This window comes from Pseudorasbora parva, chromosome 4, assembly GCF_024679245.1.
Source record: "Pseudorasbora parva isolate DD20220531a chromosome 4, ASM2467924v1, whole genome shotgun sequence".
In the NCBI taxonomy this organism is placed as follows: Eukaryota; Metazoa; Chordata; class Actinopteri; order Cypriniformes; family Gobionidae; genus Pseudorasbora; species Pseudorasbora parva.
The window spans coordinates 58,159,236-58,179,235 of NC_090175.1; the positions used below are offsets into that span (position 1 = coordinate 58,159,236).

Below are 20,000 nucleotides of genomic sequence, written 5' to 3' on the forward strand. Positions count from 1 at the left end.
CCACAGTCCCCAGATCTCAACCCAATAGAGCATCTTTGGGATGTGGTGGAACGGGAGCTTCGTGCCCTGGATGTGCATCCCACAAATCTCCATCAACTGCAAGATGCTCTCCTATCAATATGGGCCAACATTTCTAAAGAATGCTTTCAGCAGCTTGTTGATCAATGCCACAGAGAATTAAGGCAGTTCTGGAGGAGAAAGCGTCAAACACAGTATTAGTGTGTGCTCCTAATAATCCTTCAGGGGAGTGTGTGTTTGTATATATAGTTTTATTAAATGAGATGCTGAAAAACTAAATGAGCAGGTGTTGCACTGACAGACAGGAAGTGATGCGAAGTACCTGCAGAATGAGCTCCTGCAGCTGAGACTGTTTATGTTTAATTCTCTCGAGTCGCCGCTGCCGCTCGGCCTGCAGGAGACGAACAGGATCACACACACACACACACAGACACACGTTTGTTTTTGTGAAATGTGGGGACATTCCATAGGCGTTATGGTTTTTATACTGTAGAAACCATATTTTCTATCCCCCAACACTGCCCCTAAACCTACCCATTACACACACACACGCACACACACACACACACACTCTCTCTCTCTCTGACCTCCAGGTCCTGGCACTCCTGAGCGGAGTTGGTGGGGAAGCCGATCCACTTGATCTCCTTCTTGTCTTTGGAGATGATGTTCATGGCCATCAGGACATTCAGCGCATCGTACACTCGTCTGCGGATGTTCTTCTGATCGTACACATGCTGGAGGAGCAACGACACGAGTGAGTGAGTGAGTGAGTGAGTGAGTGTGTGTGTGTGTGTGTGTGTGTGTGTGTGTGTGTGTTCTTCTCATTGTACACATGCTGGAGGAGCAACGACACAAGAGTGAGTGTGTGTTCTTCTGATCGTACACATGCTGGAGGAGCAACGACACGAGTGAGTGAGTGAGTGAGTGAGTGTGTGTGTGTGTTCTTCTATCGCTGCCTGTCTGAGAGACATCTCTGGCTGGATGAAGGAGCATCACCTTCACTCACTCTGGCACAGACAGCCAACCCAGCACTAGCCTAAAAATCTAAACGCCCCCTAGTGGCAGCAAATCTAATCTGCCGCGAGTGTCGTCTAGCAACTCTCAATACTCTTCTGAGCTGTAAACGTTGAACTCTGGTCGGGCCAATTACATCGTGTATAGAGTCGGTGGGCGGGGCCATAATGACGACGGTCGAGTTGCGTTTGCGTGCTTCTAGTAAACACAGAAACTAGCGAACGGCGGCGGTCTCTCGAATCAGCTCTGACCGCGACTCTAGAAGACTTGAGTTAAGCTTTCCTCTGAGAAAAGAACAAAGAGCGGCACTGAAGTCATTCTGAAGAAGGGAAGATGTGTTCGGAGTTTAGCCGACCGGATACGGCGAATGTTTAATCCATCAGCTCCGCTTCACCTTCGTTGCTCTGGTTGGTGTAGAGCTATCCTCACTTAAGTCGCTTTTGGATAAATTATTAAATGTAAATGTGTGCGTGCGTCTGACTGTGTGTGTGTGTGTGTGTGTGCGTGCGTGTGTATGATGGGTGATGAGTGTGTGTGTGTGAGTACGTGAGAGGTGTTATGTGTCTATGATAGGTAATGAGTGTGTGTGCGTGATGGGGTGTGTGTGTGTGTGTGTGTGTGTGTGTGTGTGTGTGTGTGTGTGTGTTTGTATGCTATAGATGTTAACCGATGACCGTTTGACCGATGGTTGACTGTATCAAAGTTGTCGGTTAAAAAAAAAAAGTGATCGGTAAATTAGTCTATTATAGACAGTGGGCTAAACGCTACAGTTAGCGTCTCATTACAAAAGCTTTTTGTGTGAAGTGAACAAATCCCTCACACTCAATTTTTCATAACTCGCCTGTTTGTACTTAAACTGATAAGAACCTTTTGGCGCGAGGTCACAGCGTTTGGGTTTGAGCGCTCAAGGTTTGCAGACAGTAAACCCTGGAGGTTAGAGCCGGGGCAGACGGCCGTATGAAGCGTAATTCCGCATAAGATGGGCTTACATTCGGAAATATATTACATGCAATGTTTCAAATGAGCTTCTAACGCTGGACAAGCGCCTTTATTTTCAACGGCATCACCTTAACCAAACCATTTCGGAACGAAGTAGCCGTTTGTCCTCCGATTACAAACAAGCTCCTCGGCGCCGCGTTTGCGGGACTCGTGTTACGCGCTGTAGGGGATTTTTAAAAGAAAATGTTTCGTTTTCGCCATCCCTAGTGTGAGCGGTGCGTGGGATTGAGTGCGTGTGTGATGGTCATAAGTGTGTGTGTGTGAGAGAGAGTATGAGTGTGTTTGTGAATGTGTGTTGCTGCAAGAGAGTGTGTGTGTGTGACTGTGTGTGTGTGTGTGTGTGTGTGTGTGCTGACCGCCTCGTGTGGGGAGATGATGTCATCCGCGGCGCTGAGCTCCGTCACCAGCTCATCTGCCACCTCGTTGTAAGACGTGAGGACCTTCTTCTGCACCTTCTCACACACCTTCATGGAGAAGTGCCGCAAACCCTTCCCACTCTTATCGCCCTTCCTGCTGCGCCTGCGGAGGAGCCACACACACACACCCCATCACATTCATATACACACACACACACACACACACGATGAGGAGGGCCGGAATGATGTCAGTCATTATTCATTTTTCAGTTGTGTGTGATTGTGCACAGTCGGTTTATTCTCTGATGTGTAGTGCATTAATAGCGGGAGGCGGCGGGTCAGAGTAAGCACCGGGAGAGAGTGTGTTTGTGTGTGTGTGTCTGTGGGAGAGAGTGTGTGCCTGCCTGTGTGAGTGTGTCTGTGGGAGAGAGTGTGTGTGTGTGTCTGTGGGAGAGAGTGTGTGCCTGCCTGTGTGAGTGTGTCTGTCTGCCTGTGTGTGTGTGTGTGTGTCTGTGGGAGAGAGTGTGTGCCTGCCTGTGTGAGTGTGTCTGTCTGCCTGTGTGTGTGTGTGTGTGTGTCTGTCTGCCTGTGTGTGTGTGTGTGTCTGTCTGCCTGTGTGTGTGTGTGTGTGTCTGTCTGCCTATGTGTGTGTGTGTCCCTGTCTGCCTGCCTGTGTGAGTGTGTGTGTTTCTGTCTGTGTATGAGTGTGTCTGTCTGTCTGTGTGTGTGTGTGTGTGTGTGTGTGTGTGCGTGTGTGTGTCTGTCTGTCTGCGTGTGTGTCTGTGTGTGTGTCTGTCTGTCAGTGTGTGTGTGTGTGTGTGTGTGTGTCTGCCTGTGTGAGTGTGTGTGTGTGTGTGTGTCTGCCTGTGTGAGTGTGTGTGTGTGTGCCTGTCTGCCTGCCTGTGTGAGTGTGTGTGTGTGTCTGTCTGTGTGTGAGAGTGTCTGTGTGTGTGTGTGTGTGTGTGTCTGTCTGTCTGCCTGTGTGTGTGTGTGTGTGTGTGTGTCTGTCTGCCTGTGTGTGTGTGTGTCCCTGTCTGCCTGCCTGTGTGAGTGTGTGTGTTTCTGTCTGTGTATGAGTGTGTGAGTGTGTCCGTCTGTCTGTCTGTGTGTGTGTGTGTGTGTCTGCGTGCGTGTGTGTGTCTGTCTGTCTGCGTGTGTGTCTGTGTGTCTGTCTGTCTGTCAGTGTGTGTGTGTGTGTGTGTGTCTGGACTGACGAACTGACCCGGTGGACCAGGGCGAGGACTCTTGAGTCTGGGTCTGTGGCGTGTGGAAGTGTGCGGTGGGCGTGCCCATCCTCTGAGGGGTGCCAATCACCTGCAGACACACACACACATGCACACACACACAGACAGACAGACAGACACACAGTCAACATCAGCTGTAGTAATAGGATGATGGAGAGTGTAATCCCGCTGACTCTGGCGTTCTGTGATCCGCTTACACTCTCCGGGTCACCTCACACAATGTTAATGGAGGGCTTTATCGCCACGGAGACCAGTGGGCGGGGCCGGCGAGTGTGGTCATGTGACAGAGCAACACGTGTCATAATCTGAAGCCACGCCCACCGGGGGGAAACAAACCAAACGCTCTCCATTGACTTTCTATTGCGTGAAGCGCCTCCTTATCATTTCTGACTAAAACAAATAATGTCTAAAAGCTGACATGTGACGAGGTGTGCGGAAACCAAGCTAAAGAACACACAACCAAAGCCCCAGAGGTGTTTATAAGCTGCTGACGAGCGCTTAAAGACATGAGAGTGCAGACATGTAATAGAGACAGAGCTCAACATGTTATATCACACTGAGAACTACACACACTGGAGGAGAACGTCATCAGAGACAGGAAATATAATATATAAACCTGACTTTTGGATATTTGACTAATGTTTACTGCACGTGTAGACACACTGAGTGTCAGGATCCCCAAACTGAGCCATTCTTCTGCTGAAGCTTCACGTCTTACTGTGTCCGCTTTTGTCTCCTTAAACGCTCGTTTCTAGTTCTGTGTTGTTTAGCTTGTTTTCTGCACACCTTGTCACATTTCAGCTTTTAGACATTGTTCTGTTTTTGTAATAAGTCTGAAATGACAGTCAATGGAGAGCGTTGGATTGTCCCCCCCGGTGTGGGCGTGGCCTAAATATGCTCCGTCTCTATTGGAGGACTGCTGAGGTCAGACTCTTACCACATGGGGCAGCACATGATGAGACCCAGGGGTCAGGGCTTTGGGCAGGATCTGTTTGACCGCAGTGATGGATGCTGGATGAACGGTCAGGAGCGACAGCACACCTGCAGCTACACACACACACACACACACACACACAACATCATTACTCCACTATTCAGTGTCACATGATCCTTCAGCATTCATTCTGCAATGATATGATGCTCAAAAATCATCTACGCCTGTCGCGATATTCAATAAATCAATGAATCGCACAATTTTGATCATTTTTTCGGTTGCGATAATTTCCCCTTGCATGCTTGTGTTTTCCTCGTCTCTCTCTCTGAGCGAGCGCGCCTTTTCCGTTTGGGGAGATGTTTATACCGATGGTTTATACTCGAATGAGGCGTAATGAGCCGTCATGCTCAGCCAGATTCGTCTGGAACTCGTGGCTCTTCGGTTTGCGGAGCTACACGCAAAGTTACAAAATTTAACGTGCACATCGCCAAGCTAAATGGGGTCATCTCACTCCGCGTTAACGTCAGTTTTCCCGCGTGCGTCGAGTATATAGTTATGCATTTAGCAGACGCTTTTATCCAAAGCGACTTACATTGCATTCAAGGTACACATTTTACATTAATGTCAAATCTTGCTTTCCCTGGGAATCAAACCCATGACCTTGGCGTTGCTAGCGCCACGCTCTACTGGTCGAGTATAAACGAGGCTTAAAGCTACACTGAAGTTAGCAGTTTGATAAATGCAAGTTAATTCTTCAGTTCAATCTGTGTGTACTAAAGGCTCATGAGTTCCTGTAGAGAGAGAGCAATACACATTCTGCTTTTGCCAAATAAATTAAAAGCATGTCATTAGGGCTGAACGATATATCGCTATCGTATCTATATCTCGATATGAACCTTCAAGATATAACTATCGAAAAAAGCAACGATATCGACGATATAGATGTCCCCTCTCCGCGCTCGCCCAGCACACAACTCTGGCAGTCACAACAAACATCAGTTTTACGAGTGTGCCGTTGAATACACCGCTAAAGCCAGCGCACACACACTACCAGGGATGTGGGAACTATATTGTGAGATGGGGGCGGCGTTCCCATGGTGACGCGTCAGTGCTCAGTGGTTCATGTAGGTTGTCTACAAACCGAAGGTTGGTGGTTCAATCCCCGGTTCCACCTGACCAAGTGTCGAAGTGTCCATGAGCCAGACCCCTATCCCCAGCTGCTCCCGACGAGCTGATGGTGCCTTACATGGCTGACACCGCCGTCAGTGTATGAATGGGTGAATGTGAGGCAAGATGTAAAGCGCTTTGGATGGCCATAGGGTCTGTTAAAAGCGCTATATAAATGCAGTCCATTCACCAGCTGGTCACGTGACACCGCAGCAGCAACAGCGCTGAATGAATGATGATCTGCTTTTATGTCATTTTTCCTTTTTTATTCTGAATATTCACTAATGTGTTCGCTATGGCATGACATCTCTGATATTCCGGTTGTCAAATGCATGCGAGTGGAAGTCTATTGCTGTTTAAACCCCTTTATAGTGATGGCGTTAGTTGAGCTGTATGCGCGATGGCCGCCGCCGGGTTAGTTTGTGCCGCAGACGCAGTTCAGCGAATCAGATCTGTTGGATTTACAACCTCTATGTTTACAACACGTGAATTCATCACTTCTCCGGAAATACTTTAAAGTGGCTGGTGAACTGGGAATAGAATAGAGTAAACACTGAAGTTACTTACACAATGTGTGTATCTGATATGAATAAAACGTGTCGAATTATAATGGAAAGGATTATTATTACCTCTTCCAGAGACATCAGTGTGTATTTTACACACCTGCCTCATTTAGTTCGGTTGAATCGTACTGGAGTTCGGTTCCTCTTTGGTGCGGTTCGTTTGGTCAGGTATGAAAGCAGCGATCGCACTCAGGTGCGCACCAAAAGCGGACCAAACAAGCGTACGAGACCTCCTTGAAGAGCTGGTCTCGGTACGCTTTCAAACGAACTCTGGAGCGGTGTGTTTGTGGTGAGAACGTGATCTGACCTCGAACTGAACCAACTGCAAAAGTGCTGATCATTTTTGGACTAAACCAGCTCTCGTACGCAGACATAGTGTGCATGACATTACCTGATAGATTGCTGGAAATATTTTCGGGAAGATGCGCATGTTAAGAATAATGAATGCACGCCTCCGCTTGAAGTGACGAGCGATGCGCTCTCGTCTGCAGGCCATTACAGCGGTGTTTCCACGCCGCATCCGCGCTTCATTAGAGAAACGTATTGTTTGTATACTGTGGTAAACACACACAGGGCAGTAGATTATGGCCAGGGACAAAACCAGCGTGCAGTCGTCTCTCCATAGGGTTATTATAGTTTGCTGGATTTGCCTCTTCTGTTGGAATTTTCCACATGTAAATTCTGACCAATCGAAAAGCAGTTTAGGAAATACGCCACGGCCAATGAGTGATGTGGATGTTGTGACGTGCCTGCGTTTCGGTTCGTTTCAACTGGTTCAGACCAAAGCAATCAGTGAAAAACAAAAAAAGCTGAAAAATGCAACAATGTCGGACCAAATGAACCGAACTAAATGTGAAAGCAGCCTAAATGTTTTGTTTTTTTAGTTCTTATGTGAATTGATATGTTTGAAACCTAAAATAAACAGCATGTGGTTGAAAACACTGAAATGGTGTGATATATGACAGCTCTGAGCGCGCCTGTCTCTGGCTAAAGTCAGCATTTGGGTTTATCAGTTGATCATGTGATGCACTTGATCATCCGCAGGCCAGCCTCTGATTACAGCGGTGTGATCGCACGTGCGAAAGGCTTACAAACAATACAGTTTCTGACACAAGTTTTTGAAATGTAGGCTTAAATCTTCTTATTTTTCTGAGAAATGCTTGGTTTTCACCGAACAGGTAGTCATATCGTATCGATATCGAGATATCTGGCATGAAAATCGCGATATGAAATTGTGTCCGTATCGTTCAGCCCTAGTTCTTCGATGTCTTCTCTCGCTGTATCAAAATCTCACCGAGCTTTCCTCAGAGACGTCCAGTTTGTGCATGATTACAACATATAACTCTTTTTATGCAGTACCCTAAATTGTTGATAATTAAGTTATAAATCATATGCTGAAGTAAATTCCTGGAGTGTTAACGATTAAAAGGAAGAAAACCAGAGCCGTGTGTTTAGTGAACCGCCGGCCCGACGCCTCATCTGCTGCAGTTCTCATACACTGCTTTTATTACTTCTGGTCGTTTTCTTCATTTATTGAGGATATTTAAAATGTTTTCTGTTTTCAGTGTTAAATAGTCTTCAGAAATAAAAGTTTATTGATATTTGAAAACATGTATCTGCATTATTATGCCATTATCATTATTATAGATGAAGATTGCCTCAGAACGACGATATTACCGTTTATCACAATCATTTCTTGGTCAATTTATCGTCCAGCAAACTGTGTTATCGTGACCGGCCTACGAACATCTTTCGATAAATTTAGCGCAATATCATTATTATTGCATTCATCTCACGTTAACAGTACGCCACAAAATGTTGCACACTATTATTGTTATTTGAATGTTTATTCGAGACGTCCTATAGTTACCCATCATGCACTGGGGTCAGTGTGTGTGTGTGTGTGTGCGTGTACTCACGTTTTCCAGGACTCAGAGTCTGGTTGACAAACAACCGTATCTCTCGGTTTGTGTCTTTAAGTCCAGCCTGAGGATCAGAGAGAGCGAGAGTTTATTATTACATTAACACGAGCAGCTCATGTGTTCATCGACACAACAACACACACACTGGCTAGAGATATACACCGATCATAACATTATGACCACCTTCCTGATATTGTGTTGGTCTGACCCGTCTCTGATGGACTCCTCTAGACCCCTAAAATTGTGCAGGGCACCAAGATGTTAGCAGCAGATCCTCTAAGTCCTGTAAGTGGGGACTTGTTTGTTCAGCTCATCCCACAGATGCTCGATTGGATTGAGATCTGGGGAATCTGGAGGCCGAGTCGACGCCTCAAACTGGTTGTTGTGCTCCTCAAACCATTCCTGAAGCATTTGTGCTTTGTGTCAGGAGCATTATCCTGCTGGAAGAGCCACAGCCACCAGAATACCGTTTCCATCAAAGGCTGAACATGGTCTCAGCAATGCTTAGGTAGGTGGAGCGTGTCAAAGTAACATCCACATGGATGGAGGACCCAAGGTTTCCCAGCAGAACATTGGCCAAAGCATCACACTGCCTCCGCCGGCTCGCCTTCTTCCCATAGTGCATCCTGGGGCCATGTGTTCCCCAGGTAAGACACACACACACACACACCCGGCCATCCACGTGATGTAGAAGAACACGTGATTCCTCAGACCAGGCCACCTTCTTCCATTGCTCCGTGGTCCAGTTCTGATGCTCACGTGCCACTGTTGGTGCTTTCGGCGGGGTCAGGGGTCAGAGGTCACCCTATGCCGCCCCATACGCCTCAAACTGAGCTGCTCTGTGTATTCTGACAGCTTTCTATCAGAACCAGCATTAACTTCTGGAGCAGTTTGAGCTCCAGTAGCTCGTCTGTTTGATCGGACCCCACGGGCCAGCCTTCGCTCCCCACGGTCATCAATGAGCCTTGGCCGCCCATGACCCTGTGGCCGGTTCTCCACTGGTCCTTCCTTGGAGCACTTTTGATAGATACTGACCACTGCAGACCGGGAACAGCCCACAAGAGCTGCAGTTTTGGAGATGCTCTGACCCAGTCGTCTAGCCGTCACAATCTGGCCAAACTCGCTCAAATCCTTACGCTTGCCCATTTCTCCTGCTTCACACACATCAACCCTGAGGACTAAATGTTCACTTGCTGCCTAATATATCCCACCCGCTAACAGGAGCCGTGATGAAGAGATCATCAGTGTTACTCAAATGAAATGACAACACAGTTTCTGTGCTATTAGACGTCATATCATCCTTCATGTTTTCCCTCTTGAACGACTAATGCAAACGAGATGATATAAAACATAACTATAAACTTGTCAGCGCAACAATGAACACAGATATTGTAAAGTGTGTGGTTCTTACATCTTTAGCCATGATGGCTACCGGAGGCGTGGCCAATCTTTGGTCTGTGACTGCAGTTCTGCTGAAAACACACACACACACACACACACACACACACACACACACACACACACACACACACACACATTATTGTGGTTTATCGAGTAAAGCGCTTCCCGAACAAGAACAGATGTGGGCGGGGCTTGGTCGTGTCTGTGGGGAATTGATTGGATGGCTGTGGTTTGCTATTGGCTGATCTCATATGAGTGACAGGTGGCCCCGCCCTCGTCATCAGAGAATAAGTTATTCTGATTAAAGATTACAGTGAGGGATAAACACATATATAATGCGTGTTTAATAACATTACACTCCTTGTTTATCGGCCTAAAATTAATATTTATGAATCACACGCAAACTGTCCACACACACACACACACACACACAACGAAAAGTTTGGTGGAAGCCCATTTCGTTACACATTATGCTTTGGCAAATCTTTGAACTTAACTTCTTTTACTGAGGTTGTTATATTTTTACGTTTGGGCTTCCAAAACTTATCCGTTTCTCTCTTGTTGACAATATCGCGTTAGCTCGACGCGGCTACAGCTAAGCTGACGCTTTCACGTACTTTACGCACACATACGACACACAATCTTCGTAACACGCCCTGCTTTCTCTTACCTTAACGACCCCGCTCACATCCGCGCCATATCGCGCAATAATATTTACAGTTTGTCGGAAAAAAATATTTGTTTATCGCGCTGGAATCGGACGCGCGAGCTACTTCAAACCGAGCTTGGCGGTGTCCTGTGAGCTCGTGCTCTGATTGGGTACGCACGGTGTGACGTCAGCACGCACTCACAACTCCATGCGAGACGTGTGGAAATCCCGAGTCATCTGAGCGAATCGGTTCATTATCGAATCAGTGATTCACACCCAGATATTACAGTTTCCACCATAGTTAACCATAGTAACCACCATAATAAAGATGGTACATGTATGTAGGCTGTAAACTGAAGAATGTTTTATTTTTATATCAGACCATTATTGTGGATCTGACCATTTTATTTTATCTTATTTTTTATTATTAGTTTTTATTTTATTATTATTATCTTTACAACTGTTTTAACTATGGTTGTTTTAAAAATTGTATTGGTCCATATGGTATTCTTTTTTCTCATGCATTTGTTACCACTGTTTTAATTAATTTCTATGTAAAGCACTTTGAATTGCCATTGGGTATGAAATGTGCTATACGAATAAACTTGCCTTGCCTTAGTTTCCACCAGTTATTGTAATATGTTAATACTTTGCCAACATTGTGATACACAGTCATGCTAGCGAAGATCGTTTACAATTGAAAAATGTTAACTATTAAAGTGTTTTCCACTTTTGACATAAAGGCATAGTAAGAGTCTGAAAGCTCATTCAGTGTGAAGGAAACCCAATCAATCAACTTTATTTATATAGCGCTTTTACAATCACGATTGTGTCAAAGCAGCTTCACAGTGTTAAACAGGATAATATTGCGACAAAATTAGATTTGGCTGTACAGTCGTTTTGGAGTAAACAGTGATGTTATCAGCTTATTTTAATTTATTATATAGCGACAATGTTGGCAGATCAGTATTATAGTTTACAGAATTAAATAAGACTTAATTCATACATTTTATTTGTATAATAAGTTGAATAACTTTAATCTTTTTTTTTTTAGTGTCCCCAATTGTAAGTTATCGTAATTTTAGAATATTGGAGTCGATTTTATAAGACAGCAGTTCGGGTCAGGGAATCGATTCGAACGAGTCATTAGAGTAATGATTGATTTGTGACTCGCACCTGAGGGAGCGCCTCAATCTGCTCCCTAGTTCAGTAGTCAGGGCACTGATCAGGGAGTCAGCCCATTGACTTATGTCCTGATCAGTGCCCTGACTAGTGAACTAGGGAGCAGATTGACACGCAGGGAGAGTCTGAATCGCATCGGCATTAATGTATGTGATGGTTATCTGACCTGAGGCCTGTAGCATGTCTACATGACACAAGACAATATTCTCTGACCATAATGTACCGAAGCCCGTTTCTGCCACACACGACAGAAATCATGCTTTGGTCAATCATAACAAACACAACACCACACAAAAATGTAATTATGACATACTAATCCATAATTATGAGACAATACTAAATCATTATTACAAGGCAAGTCAATTGAGACAAAAAAAATAATTATGAAAATACTAATTGTCTGTATAATCTCAGTGCAGTCGCTCAATACTACACAAACACAAGCCGCTCCATGACTGAAGTGAAGGTTTATTGAGAATATACAGTCCAGAGAAATGATTCAGAGTCTGAGAGTAATCTATGAGTAATCTATGAGTAATCGATGAGTAATGTACGAGTAATCTATGAGTAATCTATGAGTAACGTACAAGTAATCTATGAGTAATGTACGAGTTATCTATGAGTAATCTATGAGTAATGTACAAGTAATCTATGAGTAATGTACGAGTAATCTATGAGTAATCTATGAGTAACGTACAAGTAATCTATGAGTAATGTACGAGTAATCTATGAGTAATGTACAAGTAATCTATGAGTAATCTATGAGTAACGTACAAGTAATCTATGAGTAATGTACGAGTAATCTATGAGTAATGTACAAGTAATCTATGAGTAATGTACGAGTAATCTATGAGTAATGTACAAGTAATCTATGAGTAATGTACGAGTAATCTATGAGTAATGTACAAGTAATCTATGAGTAATGTACAAGTAATCTATGAGTAATGTACAAGTAATCTATGAGTAATGTACAAGTAATCTATGAGTAATGTACGAGTAATCTATGAGTAATGTACAAGTAATCTATGAGTAATGTACGAGTAATCTATGAGTAATGTACAAGTAATCTATGAGTAATGTACAAGTAATCTATGAGTAATGTACAAGTAATCTATGAGTAATGTACAAGTAATCTATGAGTAATGTACGAGTAATCTATGAGTAATGTACGAGTAATCTATGAGTAATGTACAAGTAATCTATGAGTAATGTACGAGTAATCATAGAGTAATCTATGAGTAATGTACAAGTAATCTATGAGTAATGTACAAGTAATCATAGAGTAATCTATGAGTAATGTACAAGTAATCTATGAGTAATGTACAAGTAATCTATGAGTAATCTATGAGTAATGTACAAGTAATCTATGAGTAATGTACGAGTAATCAGAGTAATCTATGAGTAATGTACAAGTAATCTATGAGTAATGTACAAGTAATCTATGAGTAATCTATGAGTAATGTCCGAGTAATCAAAGAGTAATCTATGAGTAATGTACAAGAAATCAAAGAGTAATCTATAAGTAATCTATGAGTAATGTACAAGTAATCTATGAGTAATCTATGAGTAATGTACGAGTAATCAAAGAGTAATCTATGAGTAATGTACAAGAAATCTATGAGTAATGTACGAGTAATCAAAGAGTAATCTATGAGTAATGTACAAGTAATCTATGAGTAATGTACGAGTAATCAAAGAGTAATCTATGAGTAATGTACAAGTAATCTATGAGTAATCTATGAGTAATGTACAAGTAATCTATGAGTAATGTACAAGAAATCTATGAGTAATGTACAAGTAATCTATGAGTAATGTACAAGTAATCTATGAGTAATGTACAAGTAATCTATGAGTAATCTATGAGTAATGTACGAGTAATCAAAGAGTAATCTATGAGTAATGTACAAGAAATCTATGAGTAATGTACGAGTAATCAAAGAGTAATCTATGAGTAATGTACAAGTAATCTATGAGTAATGTACGAGTAATCAAAGAGTAATCTATGAGTAATGTACAAGAAATCAAAGAGTAATCTATGAGTAATGTATGAGTAATCAAAGAGTAATCTATGAGTAATGTATGAGTAATCAAAGAGTAATCTATGAGCAATGTACAAGAAATCAAAGAGTAATCTATGAGTAATGTATGAGTAATCAAAGAGTAATCTATGAGTAATGTACGAGTAATCATAGAGTAATCTATGAGTAATGTACGAGTAACCATAGAATAATCATAGAGTAATCATAGAGTAACGTCTGAGTAATCATAGAGTAATCATAGAGTAATCATAATCTATGAGTAATGTACGAGTAACCGTAGAATAATCATAGAGTAATCATAATCTATGAGTAATGTACGAGTAACCATAGAATAATCATAGAGTAATCATAATCTATGAGTAATGTACGAGTAACCGTAGAATAATCATAGAGTAATCATAATCTATGAGTAATGTACGAGTAACCGTAGAATAATCATAGAGTAATCATACAGTAACGTCTGAGTAATCATAGAGTAATCATAGAGTAACGTCTGAGTAATCATAGAGTAATCATAGAGTAACGTCCGAGTAATCATAGGGTAATCATAGAGTAACGTCTGAGTAATCATAGAGTAATCATAGAGTAACGTCTGAGTAATCATAGAGTAACGTCTGAGTAATCATAGAGTAATCATAGAGTAATCATACAGTAACGTCTGAGTAATCATAGAGTAATCATAGAGTAATCATAGAGTAACGTCTGAGTAATCATAGAGTAATCATAGAGTAACGTCCGAGTAATCATAGAGTAATCATAGAGTAACGTCTGAGTAATAATAGAGTAATCATAGAGTAATCATAGAGTAACGTCTGAGTAATCATAGAGTAATCATAGAGTAACGTCTGAGTAATCATAGAGTAATCATAGAGTAATCATAGAGTAACGTCCAAGTAATCATAGAGTAACGTCTGAGTAATCATAGAGTAATCATAGAGTAATCATAGAGTAACGTCTGAGTAATCATAGAGTAATCATAGAGTAATCATAGAGTAATCATAGAGTAACGTCTGAGTAATCATAGAGTAACGTCTGAGTAATCATAGAGTAACGTCTGAGTAATCATAGAGTAACGTCCGAGTAATCATAGAGTAATCATAGAGTAATCATAGAGTAACGTCTGAGTAATCATAGAGTAATCATAGAGTAATCATAGAGTAATCATAGAGTAATCATAGAGTAACGTCTGAGTAATCATAGAGTAATCATAGAGTAATCATAGAGTAATCATAGAGTAACGTCTGAGTAATCATAGAGTAATGTACGAGTAATTATAGAGTAATCATAGAGTAATGTATGAGTAATCATAGAGTAATCATAGAGTAACGTCCGAGTAATCATAGAGTAATCATAGAGTAACGTCCGAGTAATCATAGAGTAATCATAGAGTAATCATAGAGTAACGTCCGAGTAATCATAGAGTAATCATAGAGTAATGTATGAGTAATCATAGAGTAATCATAGAGTAATGTATGAGTAATCATAGAGTAATCATAGAGTAATGTATGAGTAATCATAGAGTAATCATAGAGTAATGTATGAGTAATCATAGAGTAATCATAAGGTAACGTCCGAGTAATCATAGAGTAATCATAGAGTAATCATAGAGTAATGTATGAGTAATCATAGAGTAATCATAGAGTAATGTATGAGTAATCATAGAGTAATCATAGAGTAACGTCCGAGTAATCATAGAGTAATCATAGAGTAACGTCCGAGTAATCATAGAGTAATCATAGAGTAATCATAGAGTAACGTCCGAGTAATCATAGAGTAATCATAGAGTAATCATAGAGTAACGTCCGAGTAATCATAGAGTAATCATAGAGTAACGTCCGAGTAATCATAGAGTAATCATAGAGTAATCATAGAGTAATCATAGAGTAATCATAGAGTAACGTCCGAGTAATCATAGAGTAATCATAGAGTAATCATAGAGTAATCATAGAGTAACGTCCGAGTAATCATAGAGTAATCATAGAGTAATCATAGAGTAATGTATGAACAGCCGCCACCTTGTGCTCAGAATCAGGGCGTCTGGGCGAGTATTTCTGCACCATAACAGACATCAGCTCATCAAGGCACATATTACACAAATAAATAATATAACTTCATAACAGACACATTATAAAAGTTGTGCGCTTCCATCGCTGTGAATATATGAATGCTCTGTCCTTCAGCTTGTCATCAATATGATGCATTAGCGTGAGCGTCTGAGAGACTCAGGTGAGCGGCTTCCTGTCGGCCCGCGGGACACACCTGAGTGTGGCGGCTCTCCACAACACCGGAGCCAGGAGGAGGCTCAGTGTGGAGACACTGAGGACCAGCAGGTACACCTGTGAAGAAGAGGAGAGGAGACACCTGTCACTCACAGCAGACACACCTGTACGGAGGAGGAGTCAGGGCGGGGCCACCTGTCACTCACAGCAGATCAGCCAATCAATATCAATACAATCGATCGATCGCCTTTTAAAACGATATTAGATTGATATATGTTGTCCGGAAGGCCAACTTGCCGAGCGCAGATGGATGTAGTTGGATCATAGGAATATAAATCGATACATCGACGTAGTAGATGATTTGTTACACCCCTACTGAAAACTATGGATTGGGCATCTAACATAATACACAATATGGTAAATGTGGTATCCTAATTATTAAAAAAAAAACATTGCAAAGTTTTCCGCACATTTCTGGAAGTTACCACCACACCAGTCATTCTGATGAGGGATAATATGAGCCGTAAATCTTCTGCTGACATTATTTAAAATCACAACTGATGTAACATCGGGAATACTCAGAGTCAGATACGGACATTATTATTTTTGACGTCACTACATGGAAATAACCGGGTTAGTAATAAAGTCATGTAAACGCAGTTTACTTGCGTTGTCAGTTTACTGGTTTGCATGTAAACGGGGAAAACTGATTATTTCAATAAGCTGAATTTTTGAGTTAACCGCACCCAGTGTGGTGTAATACCACAAAAAAAATTATAATCATAACCTTAATCTTCATACCAAAATTCCAGCTGACCAGACACTGTTGAGTAGACACTGTTGTGTAGACTGTAAGTATTTAAATGTTTAACTTTTTAAAATGTTTGATGTTTAATATGAATAAATAGCGTTTATATACGACCGTCAATGCCATTCTCAAGTGAAACGAGTTAAGGCTTGGACCCAGAAACGGTGTTCCTTACGTCACGTCTTAACAAGCGGATAATAAACCACAGCCATCCAATCAATTCCCCACAGACACAATCAAGCCCCGCCCCCTACATTTGTTCATGTTTGTGAAGCGATTCACTCGATATGCGGCACAATAGGGAGGCATTCTGTGAGAGTATTCGGACATTACTGACCTCTCGAGAGATGATGCCGGCTCGGCGAGCTCGACTCCCCAAAACGAAGGAGAACTCGCTGACCTGAGCCAACCCGGCCGAAACCAGCCAGCGGATGTGAAGCGAGCCCGGGGGCAGGATGGCCGACAGAACCAGCACCGCCATTACGAACTGAGGACAGAGAAACGGAGCCACATTCATATTCACAGTCAACAAATCACTGCCATTTATGGGTGTGCGATAAAAGTGAAAAAAATATATATTTTCATTATTAAAGAGTCTTAAAGACTGATTCATTCATTCAAATGATTCATTCAAACGGCTGATTCAATTAGGATCGAAGCATTTGACTCTCTTATTGAGTCACTTGCTGCGTCCCAATTCGCCTACTTATACTACGTCCTAAAAGTATGTACTCTTTTTGTGAAGAAAAGGTATATACTTTTGAGTGTGTAGCAGAAAAGTATGCAAGCTTCGGGACTACTTCGCCATCTTTAACGGACTCTGTCGTTTAGTTACGAGCATCCCGTCTCCGTTTCACTGCCCTGTCAATCATCGTCAGATTCATCAGCTCAAATCCTCCTCATTCAGTTTAAACTCCTGCGTATCGGAGAGAAGTGTAGCCGCTCGTTGATCTGCCGTGTGTGTGTCTTTAATGCAGAGACTCTCCTCGTGTGTTTGCAGTTTAAATATAATGATGCTTTTAAAAGTTAACGGCCAAACGTGTCATTACATAAAATGCACAATGCTGCTGCCGGCGAGATATAATGTGGACAACACTGAATAAATATATTTCTGTCAGGTTAAATACTGATAGCTGGTCACTCAAACCCCTTTATCTAAACCTCTCTACTTAACCGGCGGACTCGCACATCCGTCATGTTTGTAGTTTTTTAACGCTTTTTATCCGTGTGTAGTTCTAATCGAATCCTCCTCCAACTCGCAATGGGTTGTGGGTAATATCGGCCGTTAGTGCCCAGCGAGCCATACTTCAAATTCGGACCGGAAATAGTAAACCATCCGGGTATCTTTGGAATACTCTTTTCAACATACTACGGTTTGGGACATACTAAGTCTATTTTCGAGTACTATTTAGGATGGATAGTGTGCTAATTGGGACGCAGGGACTGAATCATTCATTCAAACAGCTGATTCATTTAGGATCGAAGCATTTGACTCTCTTAATGAGTGAGTCACTGAATCATTCATTCAAACATGTCACAGCAGCACCGAGCGAACGCACAGAGGAACGTAGCCCCGCCAACCGCCTCGTGTAATTCAGTAGCCCCGCCCACCGACTCGTCTATTTCAGTAGCCCCGCCCACCGCCTCGTCTAATTCAGTAGCCCCGCTCACAGACTCGTCTAATTCAGTAGCCCCGTCCACCGACTCGTCTAATTCAGTAGCCCCGTCCACCACCTCGTCTAATTCAGTAGCCCCGCTCACAGACTCGTCTATTTCAGTAGCCCCGCCCACCACCTCGTCTAATTCAGTAGCCCCGCTCACAGACTCGTCTAATTCAGTAGCCCCGTCCACCGACTCGTCTAATTCAGTAGCCCCGTCCACCGACTCGTCTAATTCAGTAGCCCCGCCCACCGACTCGTCTATTTCAGTAGCCCCGTCCACTGACTCGTCTAATTCAGTAGCCCCGCTCACAGACTCGTCTAATTTAGTAGCCCCGTCCACCGACTCGTCTAATTCAGTAGCCCCGTCCACTGACTCGTCTAATTCAGTAGCCCCGTCCACCGACTCGTCTAATTCAGTAGCCCCGCTCACAGACTCGTCTAATTCAGTAGCCCCGTCCACCGACTCGTCTAATTCAGTAGCCCCGCTCACAGACTCGTCTAATTCAGTAGCCCCGCCCACCGCCTTGTCTAATTCAGTAGCCCCGCTCACAGACTCGTCTAATTGAGTAGCCCCGTCCACCGACTCGTCTAATTCAGTAGCCCCGCTCACAGACTCGTCTAATTCAGTAGCCCCGTCCACCGACTCGTCTAATTCAGTAGCCCCGTCCACCGACTCGTCTAATTCAGTAGCCCCGCCCACCGACTCGTCTAATTCAGTAGCCCCGTCCACCGACTCGTCTAATTCAGTAGCCCCGTCCACCGACTCGTCTAATTCAGTAGCCCCGTCCACCGACTCGTCTAATTCAGTAGCCCCGTCCACCGACTCGTCTAATTCAGTAGCCCCGCCCACCGACTCGTCTAATTCAGTAGCCCCGTCCACCGACTCGTCTAATTCAGTAGCCCCGCCCACCGACTCGTCTAATTCAGTAGCCCCGTCCACCGACTCGTCTAATTCAGTAGCCCCGTCCACCGACTCGTCTAATTCAGTAGCCCCGCCCACAGACTCGTCTATTTCAGTAGCCCCGTCCACCGACTCGTCTAATTCAGTAGCCCCGTCCACCGACTCGTCTAATTCAGTAGCCCTGCTCACAGACTCGTCTATTTCAGTAGCCCCGTCCACCGACTCGTCTATTTCAGTAGCCCCGTCCACAGACTCGTCTAATTCAGTAGCCCCGTCCACCGACTCGTCTAATTCAGTAGCCCCGTCCACCGACTCGTCTAATTCAGTAGCCCCGTCCACCGACTCGTCTAATTCAGTAGCCCCGCCCACCGACTCGTCTAATTCAGTAGCCCCGCCCACCGACTCGTCTAATTCAGTAGCCCCGCCCACCGACTCGTCTAATTCAGTAGCCCCGCCCACCGACTCGTCTAATTCAGTAGCCCCGTCCACCGACTCGTCTAATTCAGTAGCCCCGTCCACCGACTCGTCTAATTCAGTAGCCCCGCCCACAGACTCGTCTATTTCAGTAGCCCCGTCCACCGACTCGTCTAATTCAGTAGCCCCGTCCACCGACTCGTCTAATTCAGTAGCCCCGCCCACAGACTCGTCTATTTCAGTAGCCCCGTCCACCGACTCGTCTAATTCAGTAGCCCCGTCCACCGACTCGTCTAATTCAGTAGCCCCGTCCACCGATTCGTCTAATTCAGTAGCCCCGTCCACCGACTCATCTAATTCAGTAGCCCCGTCCACCGACTCGTCTAATTCAGTAGCCCCGCCCACAGACTCGTCTATTTCAGTAGCCCCGCTCACAGACTCGTCTAATTCAGTAGCCCCGTCCACCGATTCGTCTAATTCAGTAGCCCCGCTCACAGACTCGTCTAATT

At 43.6% G+C, this 20,000-nt stretch overlaps 1 protein-coding gene across 4 annotated transcripts in view; it reads right to left on the reverse strand.

The window, feature by feature from the left end:
• The window catches only part of LOC137073639 (transmembrane and coiled-coil domain-containing protein 3-like), a 39,834-nt gene that overhangs the window by 5,841 nt on the left and 13,993 nt on the right, over window positions 1-20,000 (reverse strand). For 3 of the 4 annotated variants that reach the window (XM_067442327.1, XM_067442326.1, XM_067442328.1), the window contains 9 exons: window positions 16,853-17,002; window positions 15,748-15,824; window positions 9,629-9,689; window positions 8,215-8,281; window positions 4,569-4,678; window positions 3,610-3,701; window positions 2,388-2,550; window positions 606-752; window positions 341-409 (listed from right to left, as the gene is read on the reverse strand). In XM_067442327.1, coding sequence (XP_067298428.1) covers window positions 341-409; window positions 606-752; window positions 2,388-2,550; window positions 3,610-3,701; window positions 4,569-4,678; window positions 8,215-8,281; window positions 9,629-9,689; window positions 15,748-15,824; window positions 16,853-17,002 — 936 coding nt within the window. Of the gene's footprint in view, window positions 1-340; window positions 410-605; window positions 753-2,387; window positions 2,551-3,609; window positions 3,702-4,568; window positions 4,679-8,214; window positions 8,282-9,628; window positions 9,690-10,288; window positions 10,455-15,747; window positions 15,825-16,852; window positions 17,003-20,000 lie in introns of those variants that run through there. The other variant, XM_067442329.1, reaches the window with a different exon arrangement.